Genomic DNA, 27,374 nt, shown 5'->3' with positions numbered 1-27,374 from the left:
CATAATTTTCACTTTGAAGATTGTTTATTACTTGATTTGAGGCTCATATAGCTATAACAATCGGTTATGTTCTGTCAAAGTGGATTCTTTTTTAAATATCTTGCTTTGTTTCCTTCTGAGAGTATACTTCTACTATTATTATTAAAATATATCTATATATATATTGACTCTAGAATATTTCTCTTGTATATGTTTTATTTCATACAAATGTTGCGTCCATTTATTCTTTTCTTGCTCCCTGCTGTAAGCTGCCAAATCTTTTCAGGGATAACTACTCAATTGTGGAGAGAGGATTAAAAAAGCAAGAATCTGAATTACAGTAGGTATACATTTACTATAAATCTTTAAAAAACATCAATTTCAGGTGAATATAGGGAAAATCTAGTTTCTGAAATAGGAACATGCATGAAACTTGCTCTCACAGTTTATTATGAGCAAAAAAAATTCTTATAAAAATATATTGACTTACATGTAAAATCATAGGTACTGGATTTTATGCAATAATAACTTAATAATCTCATTTTCCATCACAGAAAAAGGTGACGGGCAAGACATAAATAAGCGTAGCAGCATGTAGATGACATGAAGAAAGGGAGAATGTTAGAATTAAGAGAGGTGAAAGAGTGATAGAATTGGAGATCGATTGATAGTTGTTTGATTCCACAAGGCTTGTTTTAAGTTTGATTTTTTTTTCAATCTCCCCCAATTCTAGTCAAAAAGAATATCAATCATTTGATATATAAGATATTGAAATGAAGTTAAAGAGGTGGAAGGTATAAGACAGACAGATAGATAGATAGATAGATAGATAGACAGACAGACAGATAGATGGGGTATTGCCCAAAGGTACTATGGTAAATAACCCCAGAAAAAAAAAATTAACAGTGCTTGCAAAAAAATTCGAACAAATAATAAATCGAAGTGACTTGGAACGAATATAAGTTCGTTGCTGCAAGAATCAGAATGAATACAAAAAAAGGAAGGAAAGAAAAAGAAATAAAAAGGAAAAAAAGAGAAAAGAAAAAGAATACAAAAAACTAGAAAAAAAAGGAAAGGAAACATAAGAAAAGAAGGAAAAGAAATTAAAAAAAGAAATGAGAAGACAAAAAGAAACGAAAAAAAATAACATGAAAAAATAAAAAATGAAAAAGAAGAAAAAAACGACAAAAAAAAACAGAAAAGAAAAGGAAGAAAAAAGAAAAAAAATAAAAGAGAGAGATGGAAAAGGAAAAAAAATATATAAGCTACTGAAAATGAACAAAACAAAAGCTGTGGCAAAAATAGTCAATCCTGACTGGTTGCCAATCAAGGAAAGAAAAAAAGTTGTAAAAATTGTTGGAGCTCGAATTCACTTTTAAATATTACAAAAAATCAAGTGCAAATATCAGATCTTTACTGAATCATACATTTTTACAACTACAAGATGGAGATCACAGCTGAACTGTTGGAAAAGAAGCTGTGTGGTGAATTGCAGGCTTCTCATGTGGTAAGAGAATCGAATTGATAAAATTTTGAAAAATTATATGGTCTATTAAACGTTAACTTATGCCTGGAATTCAGTGGATCTAGTACGGCATTTACGGGTAGTTTCGATAGTGAAAAAAATACTGCTGTCCCAGATATAGACTTATTTGTTGGAATTTGCACATCCTGTGACGCTTGGTGGTTTTTGTGCTCAGCCTAGGCTATAGTATAGGGCCTACTGTGCGATGACCTCGGGGGGGGGGGGGGGGGGGGAGTCAAATGTATTTGCTGTACACACGCATGGCCAAATTCCTAACACCCACTAAAGGAGTTTTTCTGGCATTATCGTGATCCAAGTCCCCGGTGACTCGGATCCACGGACAATTTTTCACAACTTAAAACATGTCCTATGAATGGTGGGCCCCAAGTCTGTGCACCTAACAATTTGAGTTCAGATTTAACATGATTTTTTTCTTATTACACAAAATCTTTGAGTTGATAATGTTCCTTATATTATTAAGAGTAAGTCAGTGTACCAAATTTCTCATTAAAAAATAAAAGAATATATAGGATTTTCTTGAAAAAACTGCGGGCAGTCATTTTCAGATTGAAAAAAACAATGGTACCCCATGTCTGCGCACTCATTCACTTTGCACACGTTTCGGGGATTTTGATGACAAAGGCTGCATTTATGAGGCTGTCACATGAAATGCCCTGAATTCATTATTTTTCCACCATTTTGAGTCAGATTTTTTAATGAATACCTGCCTATGTATTGTATTTGTAAAGTTCGTGCTCGTTGCGTATCTTCTTTAATTAGAATCGCGCAGATACGCGGGTGCGCAGACTTGGGAGACCGCGCAGACATGGGGGAACTGACTATACCTGTTTCTACCAACCTCCATCGTAGGTGTGTGTGACTTGTCTCTTTTCAGTCTCCACCAAAGATTGTAGAGCGCCGCGTACGCGAGCTCTACAATCTTTGGTCTATCTTCACTTTATTGGCGTTATAAATCAGATCGAATTGCATCTATATACTTCTTTTCAATCTCTATTGCTTTAGTTAGTAAATTAGTACTTTTCATATAAATAAATCATGATTATTTCATCTTTTTATGTTTCCCACACTATGAAATTTGCTTTATTTCGTTTACATTTTTACTAAATAAATCGGCCCCAAGTATATCCCTCGAACAGTCTCAGTTGCTGTATTTTGTTGATTCCTAATTTACTAAATAAATCAGGATTGAATCATCTTTTCAATCTCCATTGCTTTATTTTTGTAAATTAGTGCTTTTCATATGTAAATCAAGATTATATTCATCTTATGTTTCCCACACTATGAAATTTGCTTTATTTCGTTTACATTTTTACTAAATAAATCGGCCCCTAGTATATCCCTCTTCTTCAGACATTTTTTTTTTTTTCTTTTAAACTTTTTATTGATCAAACAATCGGTATGTACAACAATAATCATGATATCAATCACATTTACAATGGTATAGGATACACTCACAAACAAAACGATACAAAAACATACATCACAGTTGTACATGAAAAGTGGGTAACAATTCACATTATCTGTATATCAATGGTATAATCAAAAGATTTTTTCAACAGGGGTCCATTTTTTATAGTGCAATCCTTCAATATGCCTCTGTTTTGCAATGTTAAGTTCAATCAGTTTAATATTAGAAATAAAAGATATTAGCCCTCTTATACATGGTTGTGTGTTTTTACACTTTTCTACGTAAACATATCTTTTGAACATTAGTACCAAATGGTTTAGTAGCATTTTGTGGGGGCCTTTCCAGTCCATAATGAATCCAAATATCATTCTTTTCTTAGTAAAATCTTCAAACTTAGTATTAAAGCTCTTGCCAATCTTATAGATAAATTCCCGTCGAAGATTATAAATAACATCACAGTCATAAAACAAATGAACAGGTGTCTCTAAATTTGAGTGACAGAACGTGCAAGTTTCTGAGTCGACCACTTTCATCTTAAACAATCTATGATTAGTATACAGTATATTATGAATTAATCTGAATTGAAAAACTCTCATTTTTGCTTCTATTGTGCACTTGAACGGAAGGGTGTAGATTTGAGACCAGTCATCATCTTGAATATTAAAGGTTGTAGAAAATAATTGTTCACTAACTGGTCTGGTTATCAACCCAGATAAAAGGTTCTTGTAGATTGCTTTGGATTTCAAATTACATAATGCAGAAGTCACTTTTTCTTGTTGTAACTGATATTCATTATTTTTATCCCAAAACATTTGTAATATTAGGGGATGGAATTCACATTTCCATTCTTTCTTCACTGACTCGATTATTGCCATGTATTGTAGAAAATAATTATTTTTAACACCTTTTCCATTCCAATACTCAAAATGTAAAAAATTTCCATCACTGTTAAATAATTGATAAATATTAGATAGCCCTGCTTCATGAAGGGCACTGCAGTACATTGACTTGTTATTTATCAATATGCATTTGTTATTCCATACACCTTGTCTCAGTATGCTAACCTGGCTTGTATCATTAGTAACCAAGTCCAAATAGATATCCGTCTTTAACCACGCTTTTAATAAAGCAATATAAAATGGAGGGATATCCTTAGTTTTTGGTAGTTTCTCCATTGCATAATTACTGACAAATATAAATTTTCCACCATATGACTTTACAAAATATTCACACAAGGTTATCCAACTATGATTTGATCTAAAGAAATATCGCTGGACCCATTTCACTAGCTGAGTGTTGATCATACATTGAATGTTTGGGAATTTTAGTCCCCCTTCTGCATAATCAGCAAACATAGTAGTACGTGCGATTTTATCTGGGCCATTCCACAAAAATGAAAACATGAGCTTCTCAACTTCTTTAACAAAAGCAATGGGTAATGAGATGTTGGATAATAAATAAATTACTTTAGACATTATAAAAGTTTTCAATATCTGTGTTTTGCCAATCAAGGTAAGTCCTCTGTTTTTCCATTTATTTAGTACAATTCTCATCTCTTTAACTCTGGTTTCAAAATTCCTTTTCCTTGCTTCTTCTGTATCATATGAAAAGAAGATGCCTAAAACTTTAATTCCTTTCTCTGGCCATAAGATAACACTGTCCTTTTCACCTAGATGACGATTCTTACCAATCCACATGCCTTCAGTTTTTGATTTATTGATACATAAACCAGATATTTTAAAAAATTCCTCAAACTCTAAAAATACATGTTGTAGGGAGTGACGGTCTTTACAGAAACATGTTATGTCATCTGCATAAGCAGTATATTTTATTACCTTTCCTTCCACTTCAAAACCCTTTATACTGTCATTATTTCTAACTCTATTCAAATAAACCTCTAATCCCAAAATAAATAATAAGGGCGCAAGAGGGTCCCCTTGTCTTACTCCTCTACTTACTTTGAAATAGCCTGTAGTAAATCCATTTACGAGAACAGAGCTATTGATATCATTATAAACAGTTTTTACCCATTGGATAATCGAAGGCCCAAAATTATAAGCTTCCAGACATTGAAAAATAAATGAGTGGCTTAATGAGTCAAATGCCTTGGTAAGATCTAACGCCATAATTATGCCTTGAAAGTCTTCATTTTCTGCATAAAACATTAAGTCTGATATTAATCGAATTCCTTCACCAATGTTTCTACCTTTTATAAATGCTGTCTGTTGACAGTTAATCAGGTTTCCTATTACTTTAGAAATTCTTTTGGCTAAGCATTTGGAAAGGATTTTTGCATCAACATTTATCAAAGTAATTGGTCTCCAGTTACTCAATAAGGATCTTTCTTTATTGGGCTTTGGGATCAATTTTATCACCCCTTGTCTTTGTGAAACTGACATAGACTGGTCTTTGTAAGCTGCATTGAAAGAGTCTATCATATATTTTGAGACCAGGGGCCAGAATGTTTCATAAAACTCCACTGTTAGGCCATCATTTCCCGGTGTTTTATTTTTAGCCATTTTAACCAGTTCTTCTTTTGCTTCATTACATGAGATTAAACCTTCACATGAAACCTTTTCTGATTCTGTTATTTTCTCCAGATTACTATGACAAATATAATTGTTAGAGATCTCTTCATCTACTATATCTCTGTTTTTAAAAAAATCAGTGAAATATTCCTTGATAAATCTTTGAATGTCTGGTTGTTTTCTGAAAGTCCCTTCATTCGTATCTAATACATCAATAGATGTATTTTCAGCCTGGCTTTTCTCCAATGAAAGAAAATATTTGTTGCTTTTTTCCCCCTTCTCATACCAATTGCATCTCGATCTCAAAATTGCCCCTTCTGCAAAATAATCATACAATTTATGTAATTCCTCTTCAATGTATTTCTTTCTATCTACAACTTCTTCATCTAAGCCATTTCCTTCCATTTCACTACTTTCACATATATTTTTCAATTCCTCCTCTAGTTCTTGTCTTTGTTTTTCCTTTTCACCTTTTTTCTTCTTTGAGTATGGGATGGTAAATTTTCTAATTCTGTATTTCAGCCAATCCCACAACATTTTCTTATCATGTTTTTGTTCACATTCATCAACCCAAGATGGGAGGCTGTCACTGAGAGCTGTAACAAATTCCTCATTCCTTAGTAAGCTGTTGTTAAATTTCCAATATGAGGGTCCCATTTTTTGTTTTTCAATATGGAGTTGCAAGGTTACATAATCATGATCAGATAAGACACATGGGTACATATCATTTTCTACGACAACAGACCGCAGAGCGTCTGTGACCAACCAGAAGTCCAGTCTTGACTGAATATATGGATTAAGTCTCCTCCATGTAAACCTCTTTGTTGTTTGGTTTCTTGTTCTCCAAATATCAATAAGACAAAAGCATTCTTTCAGTTTTTCTATTGTTGTACATGAACGTTTCCACACTGTTCTCATACTACCACCTTCTCTATCCATATCCAAGTCCTGTATAAAGTTAAAGTCTCCTCCTATTATGCATTTGTGTCCTTCATCATTAAATTCTTGTAATTTCAAATAAAGATCAGTAAAATATTCCACATGTTCCTTTTCATTATTGGGTGCATATACATTAACAATGATATATATTTCCTTTCGTACTTCAACTTTGATGCATAAAAAGCGACCTACTTTATCTTTAATCGAGTCGAGAAGTTTAATATCAGGTGTTCTCCTCAAAATCATACAAACTCCTCTGCTCATTGATGTACCATGACTAAATAATATGTCTGATCTAATTTGATTCCTCCACCATATCTCATCCTTTTCTGTGGAATGTGTTTCTTGTAGCAAAATTATGTCCTTTTTTAATTTCGATAAGAAATTGAAGTATCGTTTTCTTGTCTTGAAATCCCCTAATCCATTTACATTATGCGTCATTAATTTTAAATCCATTGTTTGAAAAAATCAGACGATGGTCCCACTAAAAAACACAAACAATTACAATATAACGGCAAACAAAAAAACAGAATGATTGCGGCTTTCCCAACCACTTGCTTCATGCTTGGAGTGACGCTTTGCGTGGTGAACAAAATGATCTTATAAGCCTTGTTTATACTCTTCTTCCTTCTGTGTTTGTTTGTCCCGATAAAACAGCCTAGCCGGATACTTGAAGTAGGCCTTTCCATGCTCTTTCTTCAGCTTCTGTCGGGTATGCGACATCTTCTTTCGCTGGTCTCTTATCTCCTTCGGCAGCATTTCATCAATGAATATGGGGTTCCCCTTCCCCTCGTAGACGAATGGCTTGTCTTTTAGTAGTTTTCGAGCACTTGCAAGTACAGAGCTTCTTGTGGTATACCTATTGAATGCCACCATAATCGGGCGGGGTGCCCCTCTTTCAGATCGCTGACCTGAACGGTGTGCCCTCTCTATGCATAAATCCTGCCCTCGTAGATCCAAATGAGACTCTCCAAAGGCCTGAATCAGCTTCTCACAATTGCCTTTCTCACAGCCTTCAGGAAAGCCAAAGAATACAGCAGTGCATCTCATTTCTCTGGCTGCAAGATCAACAAATTGACCCTTCATTCTTGCATTCTCTTTCTCAAGCTCTCTAACTCTGTCCTTCATTTCCTTCAGCTCAAAATCAGTGTGTTGTTCCTTTTCTTTCAGTTTGTCAATGTCTTTTCTATTTTCATTAATTTTCTGAAGGGCCAGATCTAAGTTCACATTCATCTTGTCAACTTTATTATTGGTACAATCTACTTTGGTGATGATCGTAAGAAGCATTTCTTTCATATCAATCGGGTTACCTGCCTCGCTGTCATGCCCGTTCGTTCGACGTTTTTTCTCAACATGTCCATCCTCCGGCGGAGCGCCGGACTCTCTCCCCGGACCGCGCCTCAGGCTCGGCTCCTCGCGGGTGTCTAGTTCTTCAGCACGCGACCCGGCATGGTCGACAACGGGCTCTGTTTCCATATTTTGTTGTCCTTCTTTGTTTTGTACTTCTTTTATGGCTTCTGATTCGTCTTCAATCTTTTCCAGATACTTATATATATTTTGATTTTTTAAGATCCTCTTCATCTCGTTAAAATTCCTCGGTCTTTTTCACCAGTTGCAAATTACGTTATGTGCTTCACAGCGCCATCTTCCGTCCCTCTTCTTCAGACATTGCTTTATTTCGTTTATCCCTAATTTACGAAATAAATCAAAATTGCATCTACTTCTTTTCAGTATATAGGCTTTATTTCGTCGTACTTTTTAATTATGCTATGAATAAATCTCATGATATGTTTGTCATGATTATGCTTTATTTCGTCTCTCACGTTTTTACTAAATAAATCAAAATGCATATCTCTCTCTTAACTGTCTCCATTGCTTTATTTCGTAAGGTACGTAAAAAGAATGTCGGTCTATAATTACTCCTCGTGATTCAAGTCCCCCTTCATCCGAATTAAACCACTGTGTTACTTGTTTCCTATTTTCGATGATGAATCATTAAGATCAATAGAATTGAATTAAAACAGTATACTACTCCTCGTGATCCAAGTCCCCTCTCCTAAAAATACAAAACGGCAATTAACCCGTTGATATTCATCTACCCCTCATTTCCCTCCTCTTCAAAACCACTCTGCCACTTTTAGACAGTTTCCTAGAGATGATTAATAAATATTTTTGATAACAAGAATCATTAAAATAAATGAAAATCACATTAGAGACACTATTTAACCGTCTAAAAAAATTGAATTAAAACAGTATATACTACTCCTCGTGTTCCAAGTCCCCTCTCCTAAAAATACAAAACGGCAATTAACCCGTTGATATTCATCTACCCCTCATTTCCCTCCTCTTCAAAACCACTCTGCTACTTTTAGACAGTTTCCTAGAGATGATTAATGAATATTTTCGATAATAAGAATCATTAAAATCAATGAAAATCACATTAAAGACACTATTTAACTGTCTAAAGAACTTTGAATTAAAACAGTATATACATGTACTACTCCTCGTGATCCAAGTCCCCTCTCCTAAAAATACAAAACGGCAATTAACCCGTTGATATTCATCTACCCCTCATTTCCCTCCTCTTCAAAACCACTCTGCCACTTTTAGACAGTTTAATAGACATGATTAATGAATATTTTCTATAAAAAGAATCATTAAAATCAATGAAAATCACATTAAAAACACTATTTAACTGTCTAAATACTCCTCGTGATCCGAGTCCCCTTCCCGTGTTAAGTTCGTTCAATTTCCCATAGGAGGGGACTTGGATAACGAGGAATACTATTACTTGTGATCCAAGTCCCCTCTCCTAAAAATACAAAACGGCAATTAACCCGTTGATATTCATCCACCCCTCATTTCCCTCTTCAAAACCACTCTGCCACTTTTAGACAGTTTAATAGACATGATTAATGAATATTTTCTATAATAAGAATCATTAAAATCAATGAAAATCACATTAAAAACACTATTTAACTGTCTAAATACTCCTCGTGATCCAAGTCCCCTTCCCGTGTTAAGTTCGTCCAATTTCCCCATAGGAGGGGACTTGGATAACGAGGAGTACTATTACTCGTGATCCAAGTCCCCTCTCCTAAAAATACAAAACGGCAATTAACCCGTTGATATTCATCTACCCCTCATTTCCCTCCTCTTCAAAACCACTCTGCCACTTTTAGACAGTTTAATAGACATGATTAATGAATATTTTCGATAATAAGAATCATTAAAATCAATGAAAATCACATTAAAAACACTATTTAACTGTCTAAATACTCCTCGTGATCCGAGTCCCCTTCCCGTGTTAAGTTCGTCCAATTTCCCCAAGGAGGGGACTTGGATAACGAGGAGTACTATTACTCGTGATCCAAGTCCCCTCTCCTAAAAATACAAAATGGCAATTAACCCGTTGATATTCATCTACCCCTCATTTCCCTCCTCTTCAAAACCACTCTGCCACTTTTAGACAGTTTCCTAGAGATGATAAATGAATATTTTCAATAATGAGAATCATTACAATTAATGAAAATCACATTAAAAACACTATTAACTGTCTAATTACTCCTCGTGATCCGAGTCCCCTTCCCGTGTTGAGTTCGTCCAATTTCCCATAGGAGGGGACTTGGATAACGAGGAGTACTATTAGTCGTGATCCAAGTCCCCTCTCCTAAAAATACGAAACGGCAATTAACCTGTTATTCATCTACCCCTCATTTCCCTTCTCTTCAAAACCCCTCTGCCACTTTTAGACAGTTTCCTAGAGATGATAAATGAATATTTTTTTATAATGAGGATTATTAAAATTAATGTTTATAAAGTAAATTTTATGAAATTTATTGACCTAAACAAATATTTTACGATTCGTGATATTTATTGGCCGATGCAAGTAATTTTAAAAATCTAAGTTGGCAGATCTACACACGTGAGGTATCTGTATCGATAACAAAAGGCTGCAAAATGGCGATGTAAACAGACTGGGTGAGGGAACGCTCGTGCTCTTAATTTTTTTTCAATTTTGCTACTATTCATTTTTCATAAATATTAGGAACTTTATCAAAAACTGGGGGTAAATATTGTTTTGGCCCATTTACGTTAGTTTGGGTGCAGAACAAAACATAAAATTGGTGATTTAAGGCTAGTTTCACTGTGGGAAATCCTAGCCTCTGCAACCAGGTATGGCTATCCGTCCCAGGCTTCATGGGGAGTAAGCCCAGAAGCCTCTAGGCTATTCCTTTGGGAAATTGGTAGTCTCAACACGGTTCCAGGGGACCCCGATCACGAGGAGTTAATAGACAGTTAAATAGTGTTTTTAGTGTGATTAATTTCATTTTATTTAGTGTTTTTGATCATGTTTCATCAACTTGGAAGATATAAGCCACAGAAGAGAAAAGATAAAGACTATTTTTGTCGTTTGAAAAAGTGTCTGAGTCAGTTGTTATTGTGTCGATGGGAAAACGTATGGTGGAAGGAAGTCCCTGTTCAGTGAGAAGCTTTGCACCGTTTCGCATCGCGAACAATAGATTTCTTTTGAAAATCTTCCAACCATGGATTCCATTTAAAGATTGCTGATATTTGACCCGGGGGAGGGGGGGGGGGCACTCAGTACATTTAATGCATAGTGGGTATGTGCCATGGAGGGTACCCCCATTTTTACACTCAAATTTCCATTCCAAGGCATAGCATTTTTGTCTTATTGAGAAAAAAAAAAGAAATCCGCTTCAAAGCTTATCATTTTCTTCTTATTGTGAAAAAAGAAGAAAGAAATCTGCTCCAAAGCTTCGCATATTTTCCGTTACGCCATTCCGGTCGCATTGATCTGCCACAATGAGCCGCAATTTAGGTGAAAAGCGGCCGTGGAGTGCTGTCCGACTATCACCCCTGCGCTAGCGCACCCGGCGCCCGTCCCACCGGGCTAGCTGCATGCGCAAATGCCCGTTCCATAGGGATGCATACGCATGCACTCACATGCAGGTGACCCGTTCCAAGGACCCCCGTTTTCACATTTTTAGTTTCAAAGCCCGTTCCGTTACAATTTGCCCACTCCAAGGCCCCCGTTTTTTGTCTCACCAGCGGCACATCCCTACTACTTTTTTTGGTCGAGTGCCCACCCCCCCCGGGATATTTGAGGTGTGCCTCATAGTTTAGTCATATGGGCTAAATAGTCTACTTAATAGTATACGTTTGACCCTGCGATTGACCAGTCTTTCCAAACTAGATCTGGCCTATCCCTTTTTTGAAAATCTGTGTTTTTGATATCCTTAACGATTGCACGTGCAGCCCGTGTCCAAAACTGAAAAAAACACCCCTTTATACATGTTTTTTGGTCATGCATCGCATTGTGTACAGCAATATATTTGACTGACTGTCATCTTATGGTTATGACGCTTGTCTTTGTGTCTGCACTGCATACAGGCAGTTTTAAGTATTAGCAGGGCAAGAAAAAAATACAATAATACATGATGTGACAGGTTTCAGTTGTGAGTTGCAAGTGATGATTGAGTACTTTCCAAATGTCTTTTCTTTCTTCAGGAAATAATAGATGAAACTGCTGGAGGTTGTGGCCTGAAGTTCACTGCTGTCATCGTCTCTGAAAAATTTGAAGGAAAGCCTCTGCTGCAGAGACACAGGTAAAGATGCTCTCCTAAAGTCACTATATAACCATCAGGGACTTGGTGTTACGCAAGAGTGCGCTACTGCTCGCCTTGATCCATTTCTGGTAGAGCAACTGAAAACCTCATTTAGCAAATAACACATACATGTAATTACATTCTTGCAAAAACACACATTGCAAGAATGACAATAAAAAGTTATTTGAGATTAATGTTGAATAATTGTCTCCTTAGTTGTGGTTTTTAACTTAGTGTACTTTCCTCCATCCCTTTTGCAGTGCTCCCCTACAGTTCCCCTTAAAACTTTTTAAGACTAAGAGTTTTTATCGCTCCCCTCATAATTATTAAAGACTGCACCATCTCAAGACCTAATCTACCTTCAATGTACCCTGCATCGGTGACGGCGTCAACACCAAATCTTAACCAAAGGTTAAGTTTTTGAAATGTCATCATAACTTAGAAAATATATGGACCTAGTTCATGAAACTTGAACATAAGGTAAATCAAGTAATACTGAACATACTGCTTGTGTTTCACATCACATGACCAAGGTCAAAGGTCATTTAGGGTCAATGAACTTTGGCCAAATTGGGATTTTGTTGAATTACTATTATAACTAAAAGTTTATGGATTTGATTCATGAAACTTAAACACGAGTAATCAAGTATCACTGAACATCCTGTGGGAGTTTTAGGTCACATGATTAAGGTCAAAGGTGATTTAAGGTCAATGAACTTTCGCCATGTCAGGGTTATTTGTTGAATTACCATCAATTCTCTGCAAGTGTATTGGTCTAGTCCGTAAAACGTGGACATAAAAGTAACCAAGTATCACTGAACATTGTGTGCGAGTTTCAGGACACATGACCAAGGTCAAAGTCATTGGTTATGTTGGGGGTATTGTTGAATAACCATCATTATTATAGGGGTAGTCAAGTATCACTGACAAATTATAGGTCACATGATCAAGGTCAAATGTCGGTGAACGTAGTATTATATCCTTATATGAATGGTGTTTTTTGTGAATAATTATTTTATAGTAGTTTTCAAAGTCAGCACTGCTGCTATAGGCCTATTGAATCGTGTAATGCAGGTGAGACTGCCAGAGGCATTCCACGTGTTATACACTTAGCAGGCGCAGGTCGAATGAGGCTATGGCAGGGCCATAATTTACTTTCACACATTGGTTTTTGTGTGAAATGTGTTCATAAAAAAGTTAAACATGATCACACTCTTCAGGCAATAAGATACAGTACTAGAAAACTTAAAAAGAAAAGGAAAATCAAAGGGAAATTTTACCAAAGTTATTTATAGGGGCATAGGGAATTAACTGATCAAAGGATGCAAGACTACCATCTATAGGCCTTCACAAAATTTCATTTACTGTTTTTTTTTTAATTAGGAAATTTACAATTTTTTTACATTAAATGGGACTTCATTATTTTTGTTATTGATTATTACTATTATTTTTTTTTATTTTAGGAGTTAATAAGGGGGGGGGGGCTGCCGGTGCTCTTGCTAGGTGGCATTTCTTATTCATAAGAGGCATGTGGCCCCTGTTCCCAACACCATCCCACATTCTTCTTCCCCTCTCATCTTCTACATCTCTAGTCACTATGTAATTTTTCAAAAAATATTTTAACAGATTGGTGAATTCATGTTTAGCAGAGGAACTGAAGATCATCCATGCCTTCTCCATGAAAACACTCACACCAGCAGACTGGACCAAGAGGCAGCAGCAGGAAGCCAGCTGAGGATACTCCTCCAGGAGTGCTCTAAGGTACACATCTGTTTCCATCCTGGATCTTGAATGCTTTGAGGACTCTGGTGAAAAATAACCTTGGAAAAAGTCATTCAGCTCAGGAAAAGTTAGCAAACAACACTGAAGATCTAAAAATGAGATCTAATCAATTATAAGAGAACAGAAAATGAGAAATCTGTGCAATTTGTACTGATTTTTATTTGTCTTTTTCATATTCATTTCATCCATCGATGAAATTGTATCTTTAGTGAGCTACATGTGTATTGACTGTTGATTTTAATAGAAGAAATTTTTATTACTGTATGTTTTTTTTTTTTTTTTGCTCATTCATTCATATTTTTTGTGGTGGTGATGAGGGAAATGCAAGTCAAAGTGGATTTAGTGACCATTTAGTCCCATGAAATGACTCCTTTTATTCTTGTGTTTTTAATGCCTTAGGGCTAGGCTGCACTACAGCGAATATGATTTCATATGATTCACAAAAAGGAGAGGAGAAAGAGACAAAAGATCAGAAAATGAAAGGAAGGAGAAGGAAAGATGTCTGAAAGAGTTGCGTGGGTGGCTTAACACCCCTATTATATTTTCTTTTTATTTGATCACAAAACTTGGATATTAAACACAAGAAAAAATATTTTGCCTTATTTTGTCCTGAAATTTACAAAATATGGCACGATAACTGCTTCAATTTGTGAAAAACCCCTCATAATGTGACAATTTTTAAATATAATGTACATTTTTCAAATTTCCACAACCTTCCACATTAAAGTTATGTAAGACTAGTTTGTTGGAATATATATATTTGTGACAGGATTGGCTGGAGTTTGTGATGGTTAATACTGGTAAATTCTGGTAAAAACTGCCTCAATGATATTTTATTGAAATGGGAAATCGTTGGAGATGAAGGTAAATACTAATATAATAGATTCTCAATTTTTTCAGGTATTTCCCAGGTATTTTTCAAGCATATTCTAGCATTTTCCGTATACAACATCCCTGTACTTCTTATAAAGTTCTTCTCAGCATTTCCCACTTGGCTGGGATACCTAAATTTCCTGGTAAATTGCCAAGCCTGATTTATAGTGATGGTATGTGTCACAGTTGCAGCTACATGGGGCCAGACGAGTAATTTCAAATCACATTTCAAGATATATCGCAGCATTTATTTTTGCTTTACCCTTTGAAAGTAAGCAATGTGCTCATAATATCCCACCGGAGGCCACGGAAAGTGATTATCATTGCAAATTAAAGCTTCATGTTGTAACTGGCCAGTTAGTTTGTAGATAGGAATCTGATGTCTGCAATCTGCAAGAAAAGTGAAGCACATATGCATAACATTTTTTTTTTCTTATTCCTGCAGCATCAAACGTGGCTTGTGAAAAGAAATAAGTTGGATGGTACTCCATTTTTTCCTCCATTCTGAAGTCATATCAGCAAATTTGTCCAAAATTTATCTTAATAATATTTGATATTCAAATGGCATGAATGCGCATATGATATTTTCCTAAATTGAATCAACATTCCCAATGCTTTTTAGATGAGGATGATATGAATGCGATTTGGGCAATAGAAAGGGCAATTCTGTTTTATAAGTGATGAGTACAAGCCCGGAGTACAAGATGTCTTGAGTGAATCAATGTCATAGCAACGACATACATAAGCCATGTCTATCTTTCTCTTTAATTCCCCCGTCCTATTTTCAGTTACGGCTTCAATTGTGAATGTGAATATCTTTTGTTTTACATACAGTATTATACACGTTTGCACTTGCATATTCTAAGCTAATTTGAATGAATGATTTTATATCTTATTTGTATTATTTTTCTCTTAAAAGAATGGATTCCAATTTGAATTTAATTCACATGTAATTAGCATATTGAGTTGATAGGTTATAAAAGTTGACCTGCTCAGATGCCTTGCAAATTTATTTCTAAACATGAATATCAACTTGAAGACCAATCATCAGATAGGGGTGCTATGTTGCTATAGACCACGTTATGAAAGAAAGTGAAACAAGAATGTGTGCTTATGTACTTGGTGTGAGTAAAAAAAGGTAACCAAAGTTCAAAGGTCAACTTTATCAAGACTATGTGATTTATCCTTCTGATTTTATTTTTACATGATTCAGTAACTCATCAAGTTTCATTTGACATCCTGTTTATGTCTCAATTATCCCGGGTCACAAAGTTCTGGTCCATTGAAGGCGAAGGGTAAAAAAACCATATTTTTCCAATTTGGGGTTCAATGTACATGCAGGAAACCAACTTTGTTGTGAGGTTAAGGATTCATCATCGATTTTCCCTTCAAATTTGGAGAAAGCTATCCCATCTGTTATTTTTTTGTGAGTGACTGGCATTGACATACAACTGCCTACCTTTAATCTATGTTGGACCCGTTATTCATCCAACCTTTTTGCACCAGCACAGTTTCCACAGTACTCCCCTGTCGATGTTGCATATCTCGTGTTGCTTAACGAACCATTGTGGGATTGTGACGTAGAACAAAAGTGTGCCTGCAAGTCGCCAAGGATGTGTTCACTTCAATCAAATTGCAGCTAGACACCAATTGTCTACCATTCACTCACAAAAAATAATTTGAACAGTAACATTTCACTGAAATTTGCAGGGAAAAACTCCAGATGCACCCAAAGTCTTACAACAAAGTGGATTTTGTGCACGTACATGTACAATAAAACCCAAAACTTGGAAAAAGTAAGTTTTGTACCTTTCACTTTCAAAGGACCATAGCTCTGTGACATGTGACAATAATATTGTGAGGTACGTGTAAGCAAGGTGTCAGATATAAAGTTGATGAGTTACTTAGTCATGTAAAAATAAAATCTTAAGAATAAATCATGTAGTCTTGATATTTTTTACCTTTAAACTTGGATTACCTTTTTTAGAAGCACCCTGTATATCCTTTGTACCAACTACCAGGATGTGGCGTGTTCACTTTCATCAAAATAATAGGATCCATTTCAAGTTAATAATACAGGAAATCATGATCGACCTGATATTTTTTCTTTTCCTGAAAATCACGATCAAGTATATCTTGAAGTTTTTTTTTTATTGTTGCATTGGGACGCTTCTATTGATGCTTAGATCTCAATTTCCTTGAATCTCTGGAAAACCTCTTTCATTGAACATTGTAACATAGGTATTGTACAGTATGTTGTATGATGTATCATATAGAGTTATATCTTCAGTTGTCTTCTAATATACACATGCAGCTTTGAATAATTTTATACAACATGGTCCAGTTTATCAATCAGAGAAAGATTTTTGTTTGAATAAATGCAACCCATGATTTTAATTGCTAGCTTTAAATGTGTCTTTCTACTACATGTATGTCATGCATTTATTGATTTACACCAATTCATAGATTTATTTGGCAATGTTATACTTTATTAACATTAAGGCTTGTATTTATATATTGATATTTCATGATATACACTGTACTTCGACAAGAAAAGGATATGTTGCACATTATTGTGCACATTTGTTACATTCTCATGATATTTTCTATGTATTGAATGACATGAACATTGGTCATGAGAAACATCTACAAGACCTGTTGTGATAGCTCCAGATAGAGTTTGCAGACTAGCATGGATGTGGAAATATAATATGACTTGTAACCCATGCCAACAGCAGTGAGCAGAGAACAATTATGAAACAATTATACCAGCACTTAATCTCAGTGGTCTAATGAGCCCCCCAAAAAATCAAAATGTTGACCTTTCAAAAAGGAAAATATATTTTGTGATAGTTTTGGAATTTTTGGAAGCATTTTATTCTTAATGATGGATTAATCAATTAATTCATTTATTCATTTATTTATTTGTTTTTCATTATTATTTTATTTTTGTGTATTTACTTCTTTTGTTTTGGGGTGGGGTGTCAAATGCCCCAAGCGTGAACTGCAAAATTAAGATGCCATATTGTGTACTGAACCCCAATATGGCTTTGCTGTATAGGCTCACACTAAGGCACATACATATGAAACAAAATTAAACAACATAAAGTTTTAGACAACCTGATTTGAACTGATCATGATTGTTTAAAATTGAAAAAAAATTAACAGTGTTCAATAGTACAATTATAGTATTACAAAAAATCAACATAGCCTATCTTCGATTGAAAAATTAAAAGCTTGCTGTACCTGATCAGTAAAACAGTTTGTATAAAGTGTTTGTATTGCATAGGAGCAGTTTTGCCTGTCATTCTGGCATGGTGTCACTTTAAGATTTGTATTGGTTCTCAATCATCATGTAAAAATAATTTTGAACCACAAACATAACATTTTGATAATAAAAAAAAAAACACTTCCAAATCTATTATCGCGAGTGTTAATTGTGCATGTTTGTGAAAGTTGTTGAATATTTTAGATGAAACTAGGAAAAAAGAAGGTTGTGGATAGGAAATAATGTGTGTACAAGCAAGTGTTTATCAAGAAGCGTAGGTTATGGAAGACAGTGGAAGCTAAACAAGTATAAAGGAAAAAGAATGACAGAAGACGCGAAAACAAAATGAAATCGAGAAGAGAGAAGGAAGGCAGGGGCCGCGGAAATGACCACTTTGAAAGGTGCTGACTGTGCAAATAATCACGATCAGATGGTCTTTTTTTACATTTTTGTACTCGGTTTTGGAATTAGGTGGGGGCTGAAGCCCCCCCCCAATGGCGTACCTGGGATTTTCCACAGGGGGGGGGGGGGGAACCGGTCGAAAAATTTGACAAGCAAAAAAAAAAACACAAGGTCTTCAATCAAAAAGCTCTTCAAACGTACCCGAAAAATATTTGACAAGCAAAAAAAAAAAGTCTTCAATCGTACCCGAAAAAAATTGACAAGCAAAAAAAAATGTCTTCAAGCTCGTCAGGGGGCAGGGATATGTCTTTTGTATGGGTAGTGACTCGTCAGGGGGGGGGGCAGAATGCCCCCCCCCCCGTAGGTACGTTAGTGCCTGTTCCCAGAAAGGCAACACTCAGGCATGCAGATGAGGAAGAAAAGTAGAGCAAGAAGACAGAGAGATGGGAAAGGTGGGTAGTGAGGAAAAAACGATGAAGGAAAGAAGAGAGGAAGAGTGCTCCTAAAAAGGTGTAAGTTTTTTTTTTCATCCCCATGTTGTGGCACTGTCATTACAATGTGAACACCTTATTTTTTACATTGACTTTCAAAATGGAAACCAACCAAGTAATATTCAATGTCCGTCGATCTCAAGAGTATGTTGGCATGTCATTGGGGTCTTCATGATCGTATTTTGATTGTTTGAATTGAAAGTACACTCAGTTTAGCAATTTTCTCACTGTATGTGTGTTCAAAGCCCGGTCGTGAAAACAACCCTTTTTACGCCTTTTTTGTTCGAGCATGATGTCCACATATGGCCCTGGGAAGCGGGATGCTTACCAGAATCCCCATCATCTTTGAGTTTCAAACCTTATTCATGATTCGTAAAAGTGCTATGATCAGGTCAATGTCTGTACTATTACCAATAATCATGTTAGGTTATCACTGCGGATCACATTTTGGATAAATCATTGTTCGAACACTTGGATTTTTCTGAACTTTTAGTGTGTCAATTTGGGGACAATTTTGTACGTTTCTAATGACTTGGTCTGTCACAAACTGGAAGGACAATTCTTTCGCAACCTCATTTTCATGCTGTAATGAAAGTGACAAGTGCTCGCTAAAGCATGAATACTGTTCAAAACTTTCAATATCAAGACATGAGCTAATAGCACATTTGTACATTGACACCCCACCCCCATCATAATTTTTCTTTATCTGGCAGCAATGTCAAAGTGACATTGGTATGTGTGTTATTTTATTTATTTTTTTAGATGCAGGTAGATTCCCCTTACTTGATCGAGCAACTTTGCAAGTTCAGACTTTCAGTTTCTTTAAGGTTCGGATTACACCTTTCCTCCCTCGCATGCCCCTAGCCTAAGTTCAAGGTTTTTTTTGGGGGGGGGCAAACAACAACAGATCAAGGAATTCACAGCTTTAAGGGGATTTCATTTGATCGGAGCCGATTTGTGGTGGCGTAGGCCTATATAAGCCTACTAAAGTGCAAGGAAAGGAGGATTTTACCATTCCTCACTTGTGCAGGTTTCCCCATATGTAATTTTCTGATTTTGCGACTGGGCGCGGCGAGCATGAAATAGAAAAATAGTGGCGTAACAGGCGGGGGCAAGCTGCCCTCCCCCCCCCCCTCCTTGGCGAATTTCACCGGGAAAATTAAACAAGTGGAACGCCTCTGGCAGTCTCGCCTGCATTACGCGATTTAATATAGCAGCAGTGCTAACTTTGAAAATTACTATTAAATAATCATTCACAAAAACACCATTCATATAATGACATAATACCACGTTCATTGAACATTAATGACATTTGAACGGTGACTTAAGACATTTCATTTACATTATCCATAATTACTGTCAAAGTTATGATGGCAATTCAACAATTACCCCAACATGGCCTAAGTTTATTGACCTTAACTGACCTTTAACCTGTTTTTGTGACCTGAAACTCACAGGGGATGTTCAGTGATACTTGATTACTCTTATGTCCAAGTTTTATGAACTACATCCATAAACTTTCAGAGTTAGGATGGTAATTTAACAAATACCCCCAAAACGGTCAAATTTCATTGACCTTAAATGACCACTGACCATGGTCATGTGACTTGAAACTCGCACAGGATATTCAGTGATACTTGATTAACCTAATGTCCAAGTTTCATGAACTAGATCCATAAATTTTCAAAGTTATGATAGTGATTCAACAAATACCCCCAACTTGACCAAAGTTTATTGACCCTAAACGACCTTTGACCTTGGTCATGTGACCTGAAACTCGAGCAGGATGTTCACTAATACTTGGTTAATCTTATGCCCAAGTTTCATAAACTAGGTCCATATACTTTATAAGTTATTATGTCGTTTCAAAAACTTAACCTTCGGTTAAGATTTTGAAAATAATTCTCCCAACATGGCCTAAGATCATTGACCCTTATGACCTTTGACCTTGGTCATGTGACCTGAAACTCAGGCAGGATGGTACTTGATTAAGCTTATGTCCAAGTGTTATGAACTAGGTCCATATACTTTCTAAGTTGTAATGTCATTTCAAAAACTTAACCTTAGGTTAAGATTTGATGTTGACGCTGTCGCCGACGAAAAAGCGGCGCCTATATAGTCTCGCTCTGCTATTAAGGCGAGACAATAAAAAACGGGGTAAAAAAAGAGAAAAAGAAAGGGAAAGGAAACGAGGAAAGGGAATGGGAACAGTGAAAAGAAAACGAAGAAAAAATATTTTTTTAAATGGAAAAGGAAGGAAAGCGGGAAAAGGAACGAAAGAAAAACATTTGAGAAAGAACATATTCCGAAATAGCATTATGTAATGTATTAGCATAATTAATAAGAAAGGGAAATAAAATAAAAGATGACATAATGGCAAACAAAAGCGGGAAATGAAGGTAGAATGGAATTAACCAAAAGCCAAATATTGGAAAACGAAGAAAAGGGACAAGAAAAAAACCTAATGATACGACCGGGTTGCCGAGGTTTAAAAACAAAGAGCGGGAAGGATGAACTGCATACAAAATTGTGTTACAAGCTTATGTAAGCTTTATTTCATGGAAATAGGCTACCGGGGCTTTGCCCCAGACCTCACGCAGTAGGGCTATTCATTTATAACCTACGATGGCTCTATGACGCTCCCTGTAGGGACCCTTTCTACAATAAGCTTTACTTTAAGTTGCGGGGGCTCTGCCCCGGACCTCAACCGCATAACACTGCCATATATGATTATGGAAGGGTTGGGCCATGGCCACAAAATACAACCAAGAACGAAAAAAGGGAGGAAAGAAAGGCAAAGGAAAAGTGTAGGATATGATTTTATTTACTGCATGTCAAAAAGTATCTCAAAGTTAGATTCTCGTTCGCTTCGCTCGCTCTGGACTTATATTAAGCAGCATTTTAGCTTACGTGCCATGTTGCGCGGACTTCCGCCCCTCTTACTCTTTACACTAATGCCACATAGAGCTTATTACGCACAATCATAAAAAGAATCCTGCTCACAGTGGCGTACATACCCCAATAAAAAGGAATAGAAAGAGGGTGAAATACATTATTCTCTGGATTTCATGTCAAAATTTATCACAATTTGATTTTTGTATTGAAAATGCCGAAATTTTTGCTCGCTCGCTTCGCTCGCAACTTTTCATTTAAAGATAAATTGTGCCCGATACGCTATGTCTAGCTTTCTCAAAATTTTCGCCTCATTACACCATTATGTCTGCTCACACCATGATATGGGATATGACCGGGAATTTTTGGCCTCCGCCCCCCCCCCCCCCGGCCATCGACCCTGTTACGCCCCTGTACAAAATAATATGCAACTATGCAAGCACGATGCGGGAGCTGATTTTTATGTTTATTTTCTTTTTGTTCGTTTTAAATTGTCCCGAAAAGGGACATTTCAAGCACCGTTTTATATCTAGGGTTCGGTAATTCCAAATCCTAAACAAAATAAAAGTTGCCTTAAATGATAGAGTTGAAATGATGATCTTGAATGCAGAATGCAAATAAAAGCTATTGTCAATCTGTGAGGTAGAAGACGTGATTATCATGATAACAATTCAACCGCTTTTAGGGGGCCTTCGTGCCCCTTACGGCCCTAGTCCCTGCTCCCTTATCCTCTTTAATTTTGTCACGTCCTTTCACTCTTCCTTCATCCCGTTTACATTTACATTTTCTTGGAACATATTACGGAAGTTAAGTATATTCCAAGTGATATGTTCCATAGGTTACGGATGAACATTTTGGTTCATAATAATTGCTGTAGAGACAGTGATCTATAGGATCATCGCTATTTCTGCATTACTTGAGAGAGTATGCACTCGACTATATTTTTTCCTCTGCCACATTTGATTTGTTATACCGGTTCCCGCAAAGGGTGTTAGCGCTCTTGATAAGCCATACAGAAATGTTTGTTCTTTGTCCTGTATCTTCGAAGGACTTATGTGGGTTATACTTTCGCCAAGGAAAGCACATAAAATATAACTGATAAATATTACCACCAAGGACTAGATTTTGATAAAACAATATTTTGTATACATCATGATGTCGGAGAATAATTTCTACTTATCCGTTTTCCTGGTATACATGGTTGTAATCATGGTGATGGTCTCACCGAACCGGGGGATTCGGGATAACCACACTCACCACAACCTCACAACCGTAGGAAGCCGCGCCAGAAGTGCTGCTTGTTCTGTTGATTTCCTGGATAAAGTGGCCGATTGCTCACAGAGGCAGTTGAAAGATGTTCCCAGTGATCTTATTCAGGATCTCAGTTCACTGGACCTTACATCAAACTTGATTCAACGACTCTTGAACACGTCATTCGTCCGGTACTCTCTTTTAGAGGTACTCAATCTGTCTAACAATCTCATCAACTTCATAGATATAGGCACTTTCTATCCCCTAGCACAACTAACCAGCTTGATACTTGACAGCAACCCCATTTATAACCTTAACGGCAGTGATCTTTTTCAGAAATCAGGTAGGTTGTCTAGTCTGTCCATTCAGTATTGCAACTTAACTTGTTTTCCGAATGACACCCTCGGATTCTTACCTCAGCTCAAAAGCCTTAACTTATACGACAATGAACTGACATATATCAATATTTCGATGTGCCCCGAAAGAAAATTAAACAATATAGTCCTCAGTGATAACCCACTACAAGAAATATCAGCCGATAGTCTAAGCATTTTGTGTAAGACGGACAAACTTTTTCTAGGTGAGACTAGTTACAAGAAAATTGAAGCTGATGCTATTGCCAATTTGCCAATTCGTTCTTTGGTATTTGGATTCCTGCAACACCGTCCTGCTCTGTCATTTGAAGTTTGGAAGAATTTGCTCATAGGTATAGCTCTATCAGAGATAGACGAACTGAGCCTTGTGTTGGCAATAATGTTCAGCGATCTGCCCCGTGACTTCTTTGATCCACTATGGGGCAAAAGCCTTTACCTGATATTGCAGCAGAACGCGTTTAAGTTACACCCAGACATTTTCGCCAGTCTGAACTCTGTTTACAAGATGGATCTCATTACATTTGACATAGGAGTTCTTGAACCTTCTTTCTTTAATGGTATGAGAGAACTTCGCAGCCTTAGAGCTATTGGCACTATGATACAACATGTTAATCCTGCGGGGGCATCTTGGCAGGTTGATCTTCTGGAATTAAATCTATCGGAGAACAATATTGAGAATCTAAATCCACTGGCCTTCAAGGGTCTGAATAATCTTACCTTATTGGACCTTACTCTGAATGCGATGTTATTCAATGTGCCTTCAGCACATCTATCTGGACAATTACAAACGTTGAATATATCCCGTACGCGTGTTTCCGAAATGCGCCTCCGTACCCCACTTCTCACAATATTTGTATATAACTTTAGAGCATATGACTGGTGGCGCTCTTTATCTGTTTTCATTCCAGGTCAAACATTCCAGTATACACCATCTCTAAATCGAATCGATTTAACTTCTTCATATGTTGTTATGCGGGAACTTTGGGATTCATCTCAGAAAATATCCCTGTTTAAGGGACTTCACAACTTAACGCATCTGGAACTCAAACAAAATCGCCTCCTTAGGTTACCGGCAGGGGTTTTTGACGACCTTCTCGCGTTACAAATTCTGGATTTGACGAACTGCCAAGTTTTTGCAATCGAATCGGGGACCTTTGATTCTCTGGCCTCATTGACAACCCTGTTTTTACAAGATAACAATTTACAAATACTTCCCATGCACATCTTGGATAACCTGATCAAATTGAATATCTTTTCAATAAAAGAAAATGCATTGTTTTACATTGATAAAAGTTTGTTTGATGAAACGTTGATAACTTCATTAGATCTTTCGATAAATCAACTAACTACTTTCAACGAGACAACATTTTCCCGAATCTCAAACACACTATCTTCAATTGATCTGTCGCAAAATCCAATTGAATGCTCTTGTAGCTCAAAATGGTTAAACAAGTTTCTGAGTGGAACTATAGAAGTTCAAAACGCAAACCAAACAACATGCTCCTTTGCATCTCAGAAACCTTTCAAGGGAAAGGAAGTTTTGTCCATCCATCCAGACGATCTCTGCTCACAGAAGTTTGTCGTCTTTGTTCTTGCAATTTTCTCTGTATTAAGTTTCACTATCATTATAGTCATAACGTATCACTTCAGATGGAGTATTAAGTACAATCTCTTCCTGCTAAGACTTGCTGTTTTGGGTTATGTAGAAATCTTGGACGAATATGAACGAGAGGATTACGATTTCGACATCCATGTCATATCGACAGACGATGATTTCAAATGGATACAAGATCACTTGAAACCAACACTTCAAGTGATCCTTCCGTACTACGAGAGAAGAAGAATAGTCTTCACTGAAGATGATCTTCCCATTGGAAGACATCGCTTAGAAGCCATTGACGGTGTCCTGACTAGAAGCTTCAAGGTCCTTGTGTTGATGAGCAAATCTGCCATTGCTGATGACTGGTTCCTGACATGTTTCCGTATGGCAATAGATCAAGTGGACGATTCAAAGACAGAGAATATTGTTCTGGTGTTCCTGGAGAATATTAAGGAGGATGAGATGCCATTCCTTGTAAGGTTGTACATGGGAGGTCAAGGTCCGTATCTACAGTGGGTTGATAATGACGAAGAGGGGCAGGAATACTTCAGGAAAAGTTTGCTTAAATGCATTTCTGTAAACCGGAAGCGAAACCGTTACATACCGCCAGAATAAGGATTTATTTTATTGTCTCGGGTTTTTTTTTTCCTTCTTTCTTTTTTTGCACATTTATAGTTATTTTAAAATTCCCAGTCCATCAGAGACTTTCCAACTTACACATTTATTAGTGGACAGCTATGTAAGAAGGCCTATGTCATGGGCATGATAGTCTGATGACAAAATCGGTGGAGTGAAAACCCTCAGCATGACCAAACCTAGACGGACACACGGATATTTGCTACCTCATCCATGAACTCTCACTCATAGGAGCGAGGGTGTTTTAAACGGTTACACTTCGTAATTCCGAAGGTTCGTAATTCCGAAACACGTAAATTGCCTATACCTCGATGTTCGTTAATCCGAAAACGTAAATAAAGGGTTTGTTAATCCGAAAATTTGTGGCGTTATTCCAAAAGTTCGTTATTCCGAAAGTTCGATGATCCGAAAACGAAATAGGCCTAGGGTTCGTTGTTCCGAAGGTTCGTTAGTCCGAAAACGAATTAAGTTTCGTTGTTCCGAAGGTTCGTTAATCCGAAAACGAAATAAGGTTCGTTGTTCCGAAGGTTCGTTAGTCCGAAATTAATTTTAACGTTTTAGGACTAACGAACCTTCGGAATTAGGAACCTCATAAAGTTATAGTACTGTTATATGCACACTTTAGTCATATGCAAATGAGAGAATCGATGATATCCCTCACTCACTATTTCTTTTGTTTTTTATTGTTTGAATTAAACAATATTTAAATTTTAACAGATCTGAAAATAAGGACCAACTTGACTGATCCATAAAATGTTGTAATTCCAAATGTTCAGGGAGAAATAAAACTTTGTTTCACAGTACAATGAGGAGAAAATTGGGATATTTCATATAATAAAATACAGAAGAAATAGTGAGTGAATGAGAATGATGTCATCAGTTCCCTCATTTGCACACAGACCGGGATGTGCAGATATCTGTTTTGTGATCCGATTTCGATGAAATTTTCAGAGTTATGCTTGTTGGATTTTTCTATTTTTATTCAAATCAACTTATTGTTGGGGTGGACTTTTCCTTTAAAAATCTTTCATGTCGGGATAAAAAATTTCGCTCGCGCTTGCATCGCATTTAAGGTCATTTACATATCTTGCTCAATATGGAGCTTAAAATATCAAAAAGTCAATATACAAAACTTATTTCAGCTCGGAAACTGAACTTTCGTTATTTTGTTTGATTTACAAATTGATTTTTTAAAAGTGCTCTGTAAAAATGTCTGTTTTATGGTCTGAATATTAATATTTTCTGCTTGCGCTGCGCGGTCGCAAAGTTATGTATAACTCAATATTAATTCTAAAACAAACTGCTGAAAATCCCCATTTGATGACACTTTCTCATAAATTTCGGCCAGCGATTTCCGGTATAGTTGAAAGATATTAAGGCATGCATCTTATTCATTTATTCATAATTACAAAAGTGCTTTAAAATAATGCCCAGTTTTCAGGCCATAATATTTACAGATTTCACTCTCTCATGCTTAGGAAGAGAAATAGGAAGATAATCATCACTTTCATATGATGACATAATGTCCTAATAGAAACATATGTCAATACTCAAAGTAATAATAATGACACATATCAGCTCCTTTTAAACTGTTATCCATTTCCACCTCACAATTTTCCCACAAAGTGCTTGAAATACAGACTTTAAATTGACCCTTTTTCAGATCGTAATATTTAGCTCGCGCTCTGCGCTCGCTTTATTGATTTTCATGACAAGAAAAGTATTAAGAATGCCGAAATTCTAGGTCGAAATACGAAACGCGTTTATTCAGATAC

At 36.4% G+C, this 27,374-nt stretch overlaps 2 protein-coding genes across 2 annotated transcripts; both read left to right on the top strand.

Moving 5' to 3' along the window:
• Window positions 1–1,296: 1,296 nt before the first annotated feature.
• On the top strand, window positions 1,297–18,102 carry LOC121408210 (bolA-like protein 2). The gene is made up of 3 exons (XM_041599595.1): window positions 1,297–1,486; window positions 11,933–12,030; window positions 13,657–18,102. The coding sequence occupies exons 1-3, from the start codon at window positions 1,424–1,426 to the stop codon at window positions 13,763–13,765; spliced, it is 270 nt and encodes an 89-aa protein (XP_041455529.1). The 5' UTR covers window positions 1,297–1,423; the 3' UTR covers window positions 13,766–18,102.
• Window positions 18,103–22,226: 4,124 nt separating this feature from the next.
• LOC121409488 (toll-like receptor 3) lies at window positions 22,227–25,890 on the top strand. The gene has a single exon (XM_041601407.1). It carries the CDS (start codon window positions 22,891–22,893, stop codon window positions 25,576–25,578), a length of 2,688 nt encoding a protein of 895 aa, XP_041457341.1. The 5' UTR covers window positions 22,227–22,890; the 3' UTR covers window positions 25,579–25,890.
• Window positions 25,891–27,374: the final 1,484 nt, after the last annotated feature.

Source organism: Lytechinus variegatus, chromosome 2, assembly GCF_018143015.1.
Source record: "Lytechinus variegatus isolate NC3 chromosome 2, Lvar_3.0, whole genome shotgun sequence".
NCBI classification, from domain to species: Eukaryota; Metazoa; Echinodermata; class Echinoidea; order Temnopleuroida; family Toxopneustidae; genus Lytechinus; species Lytechinus variegatus.
The sequence above is the reverse complement of the archived record's forward strand: the minus strand, read 5'-3'. Positions and strand labels throughout refer to the sequence as shown.

What these genes read in the sequence shown, in the direction of transcription:
- LOC121408210 (XM_041599595.1), top strand. Translation starts at nt 1,424, where the DNA reads ATGGAGATCACAGCTGAACTGTTGGAAAAGAAGCTGTGTGGTGAATTG. An exon ending in AATTGCAGGCTTCTCATGTG is followed by an intron (nt 1,487 to 11,932) that starts GTAAGAGAATCG and finishes TTCTTTCTTCAG; the next exon opens with GAAATAATAGATGAAACTGC. An exon ending in CCTCTGCTGCAGAGACACAG is followed by an intron (nt 12,031 to 13,656) that starts GTAAAGATGCTC and finishes ATATTTTAACAG; the next exon opens with ATTGGTGAATTCATGTTTAG.
- LOC121409488 (XM_041601407.1), top strand. Translation starts at nt 22,891, where the DNA reads ATGATGTCGGAGAATAATTTCTACTTATCCGTTTTCCTGGTATACATG.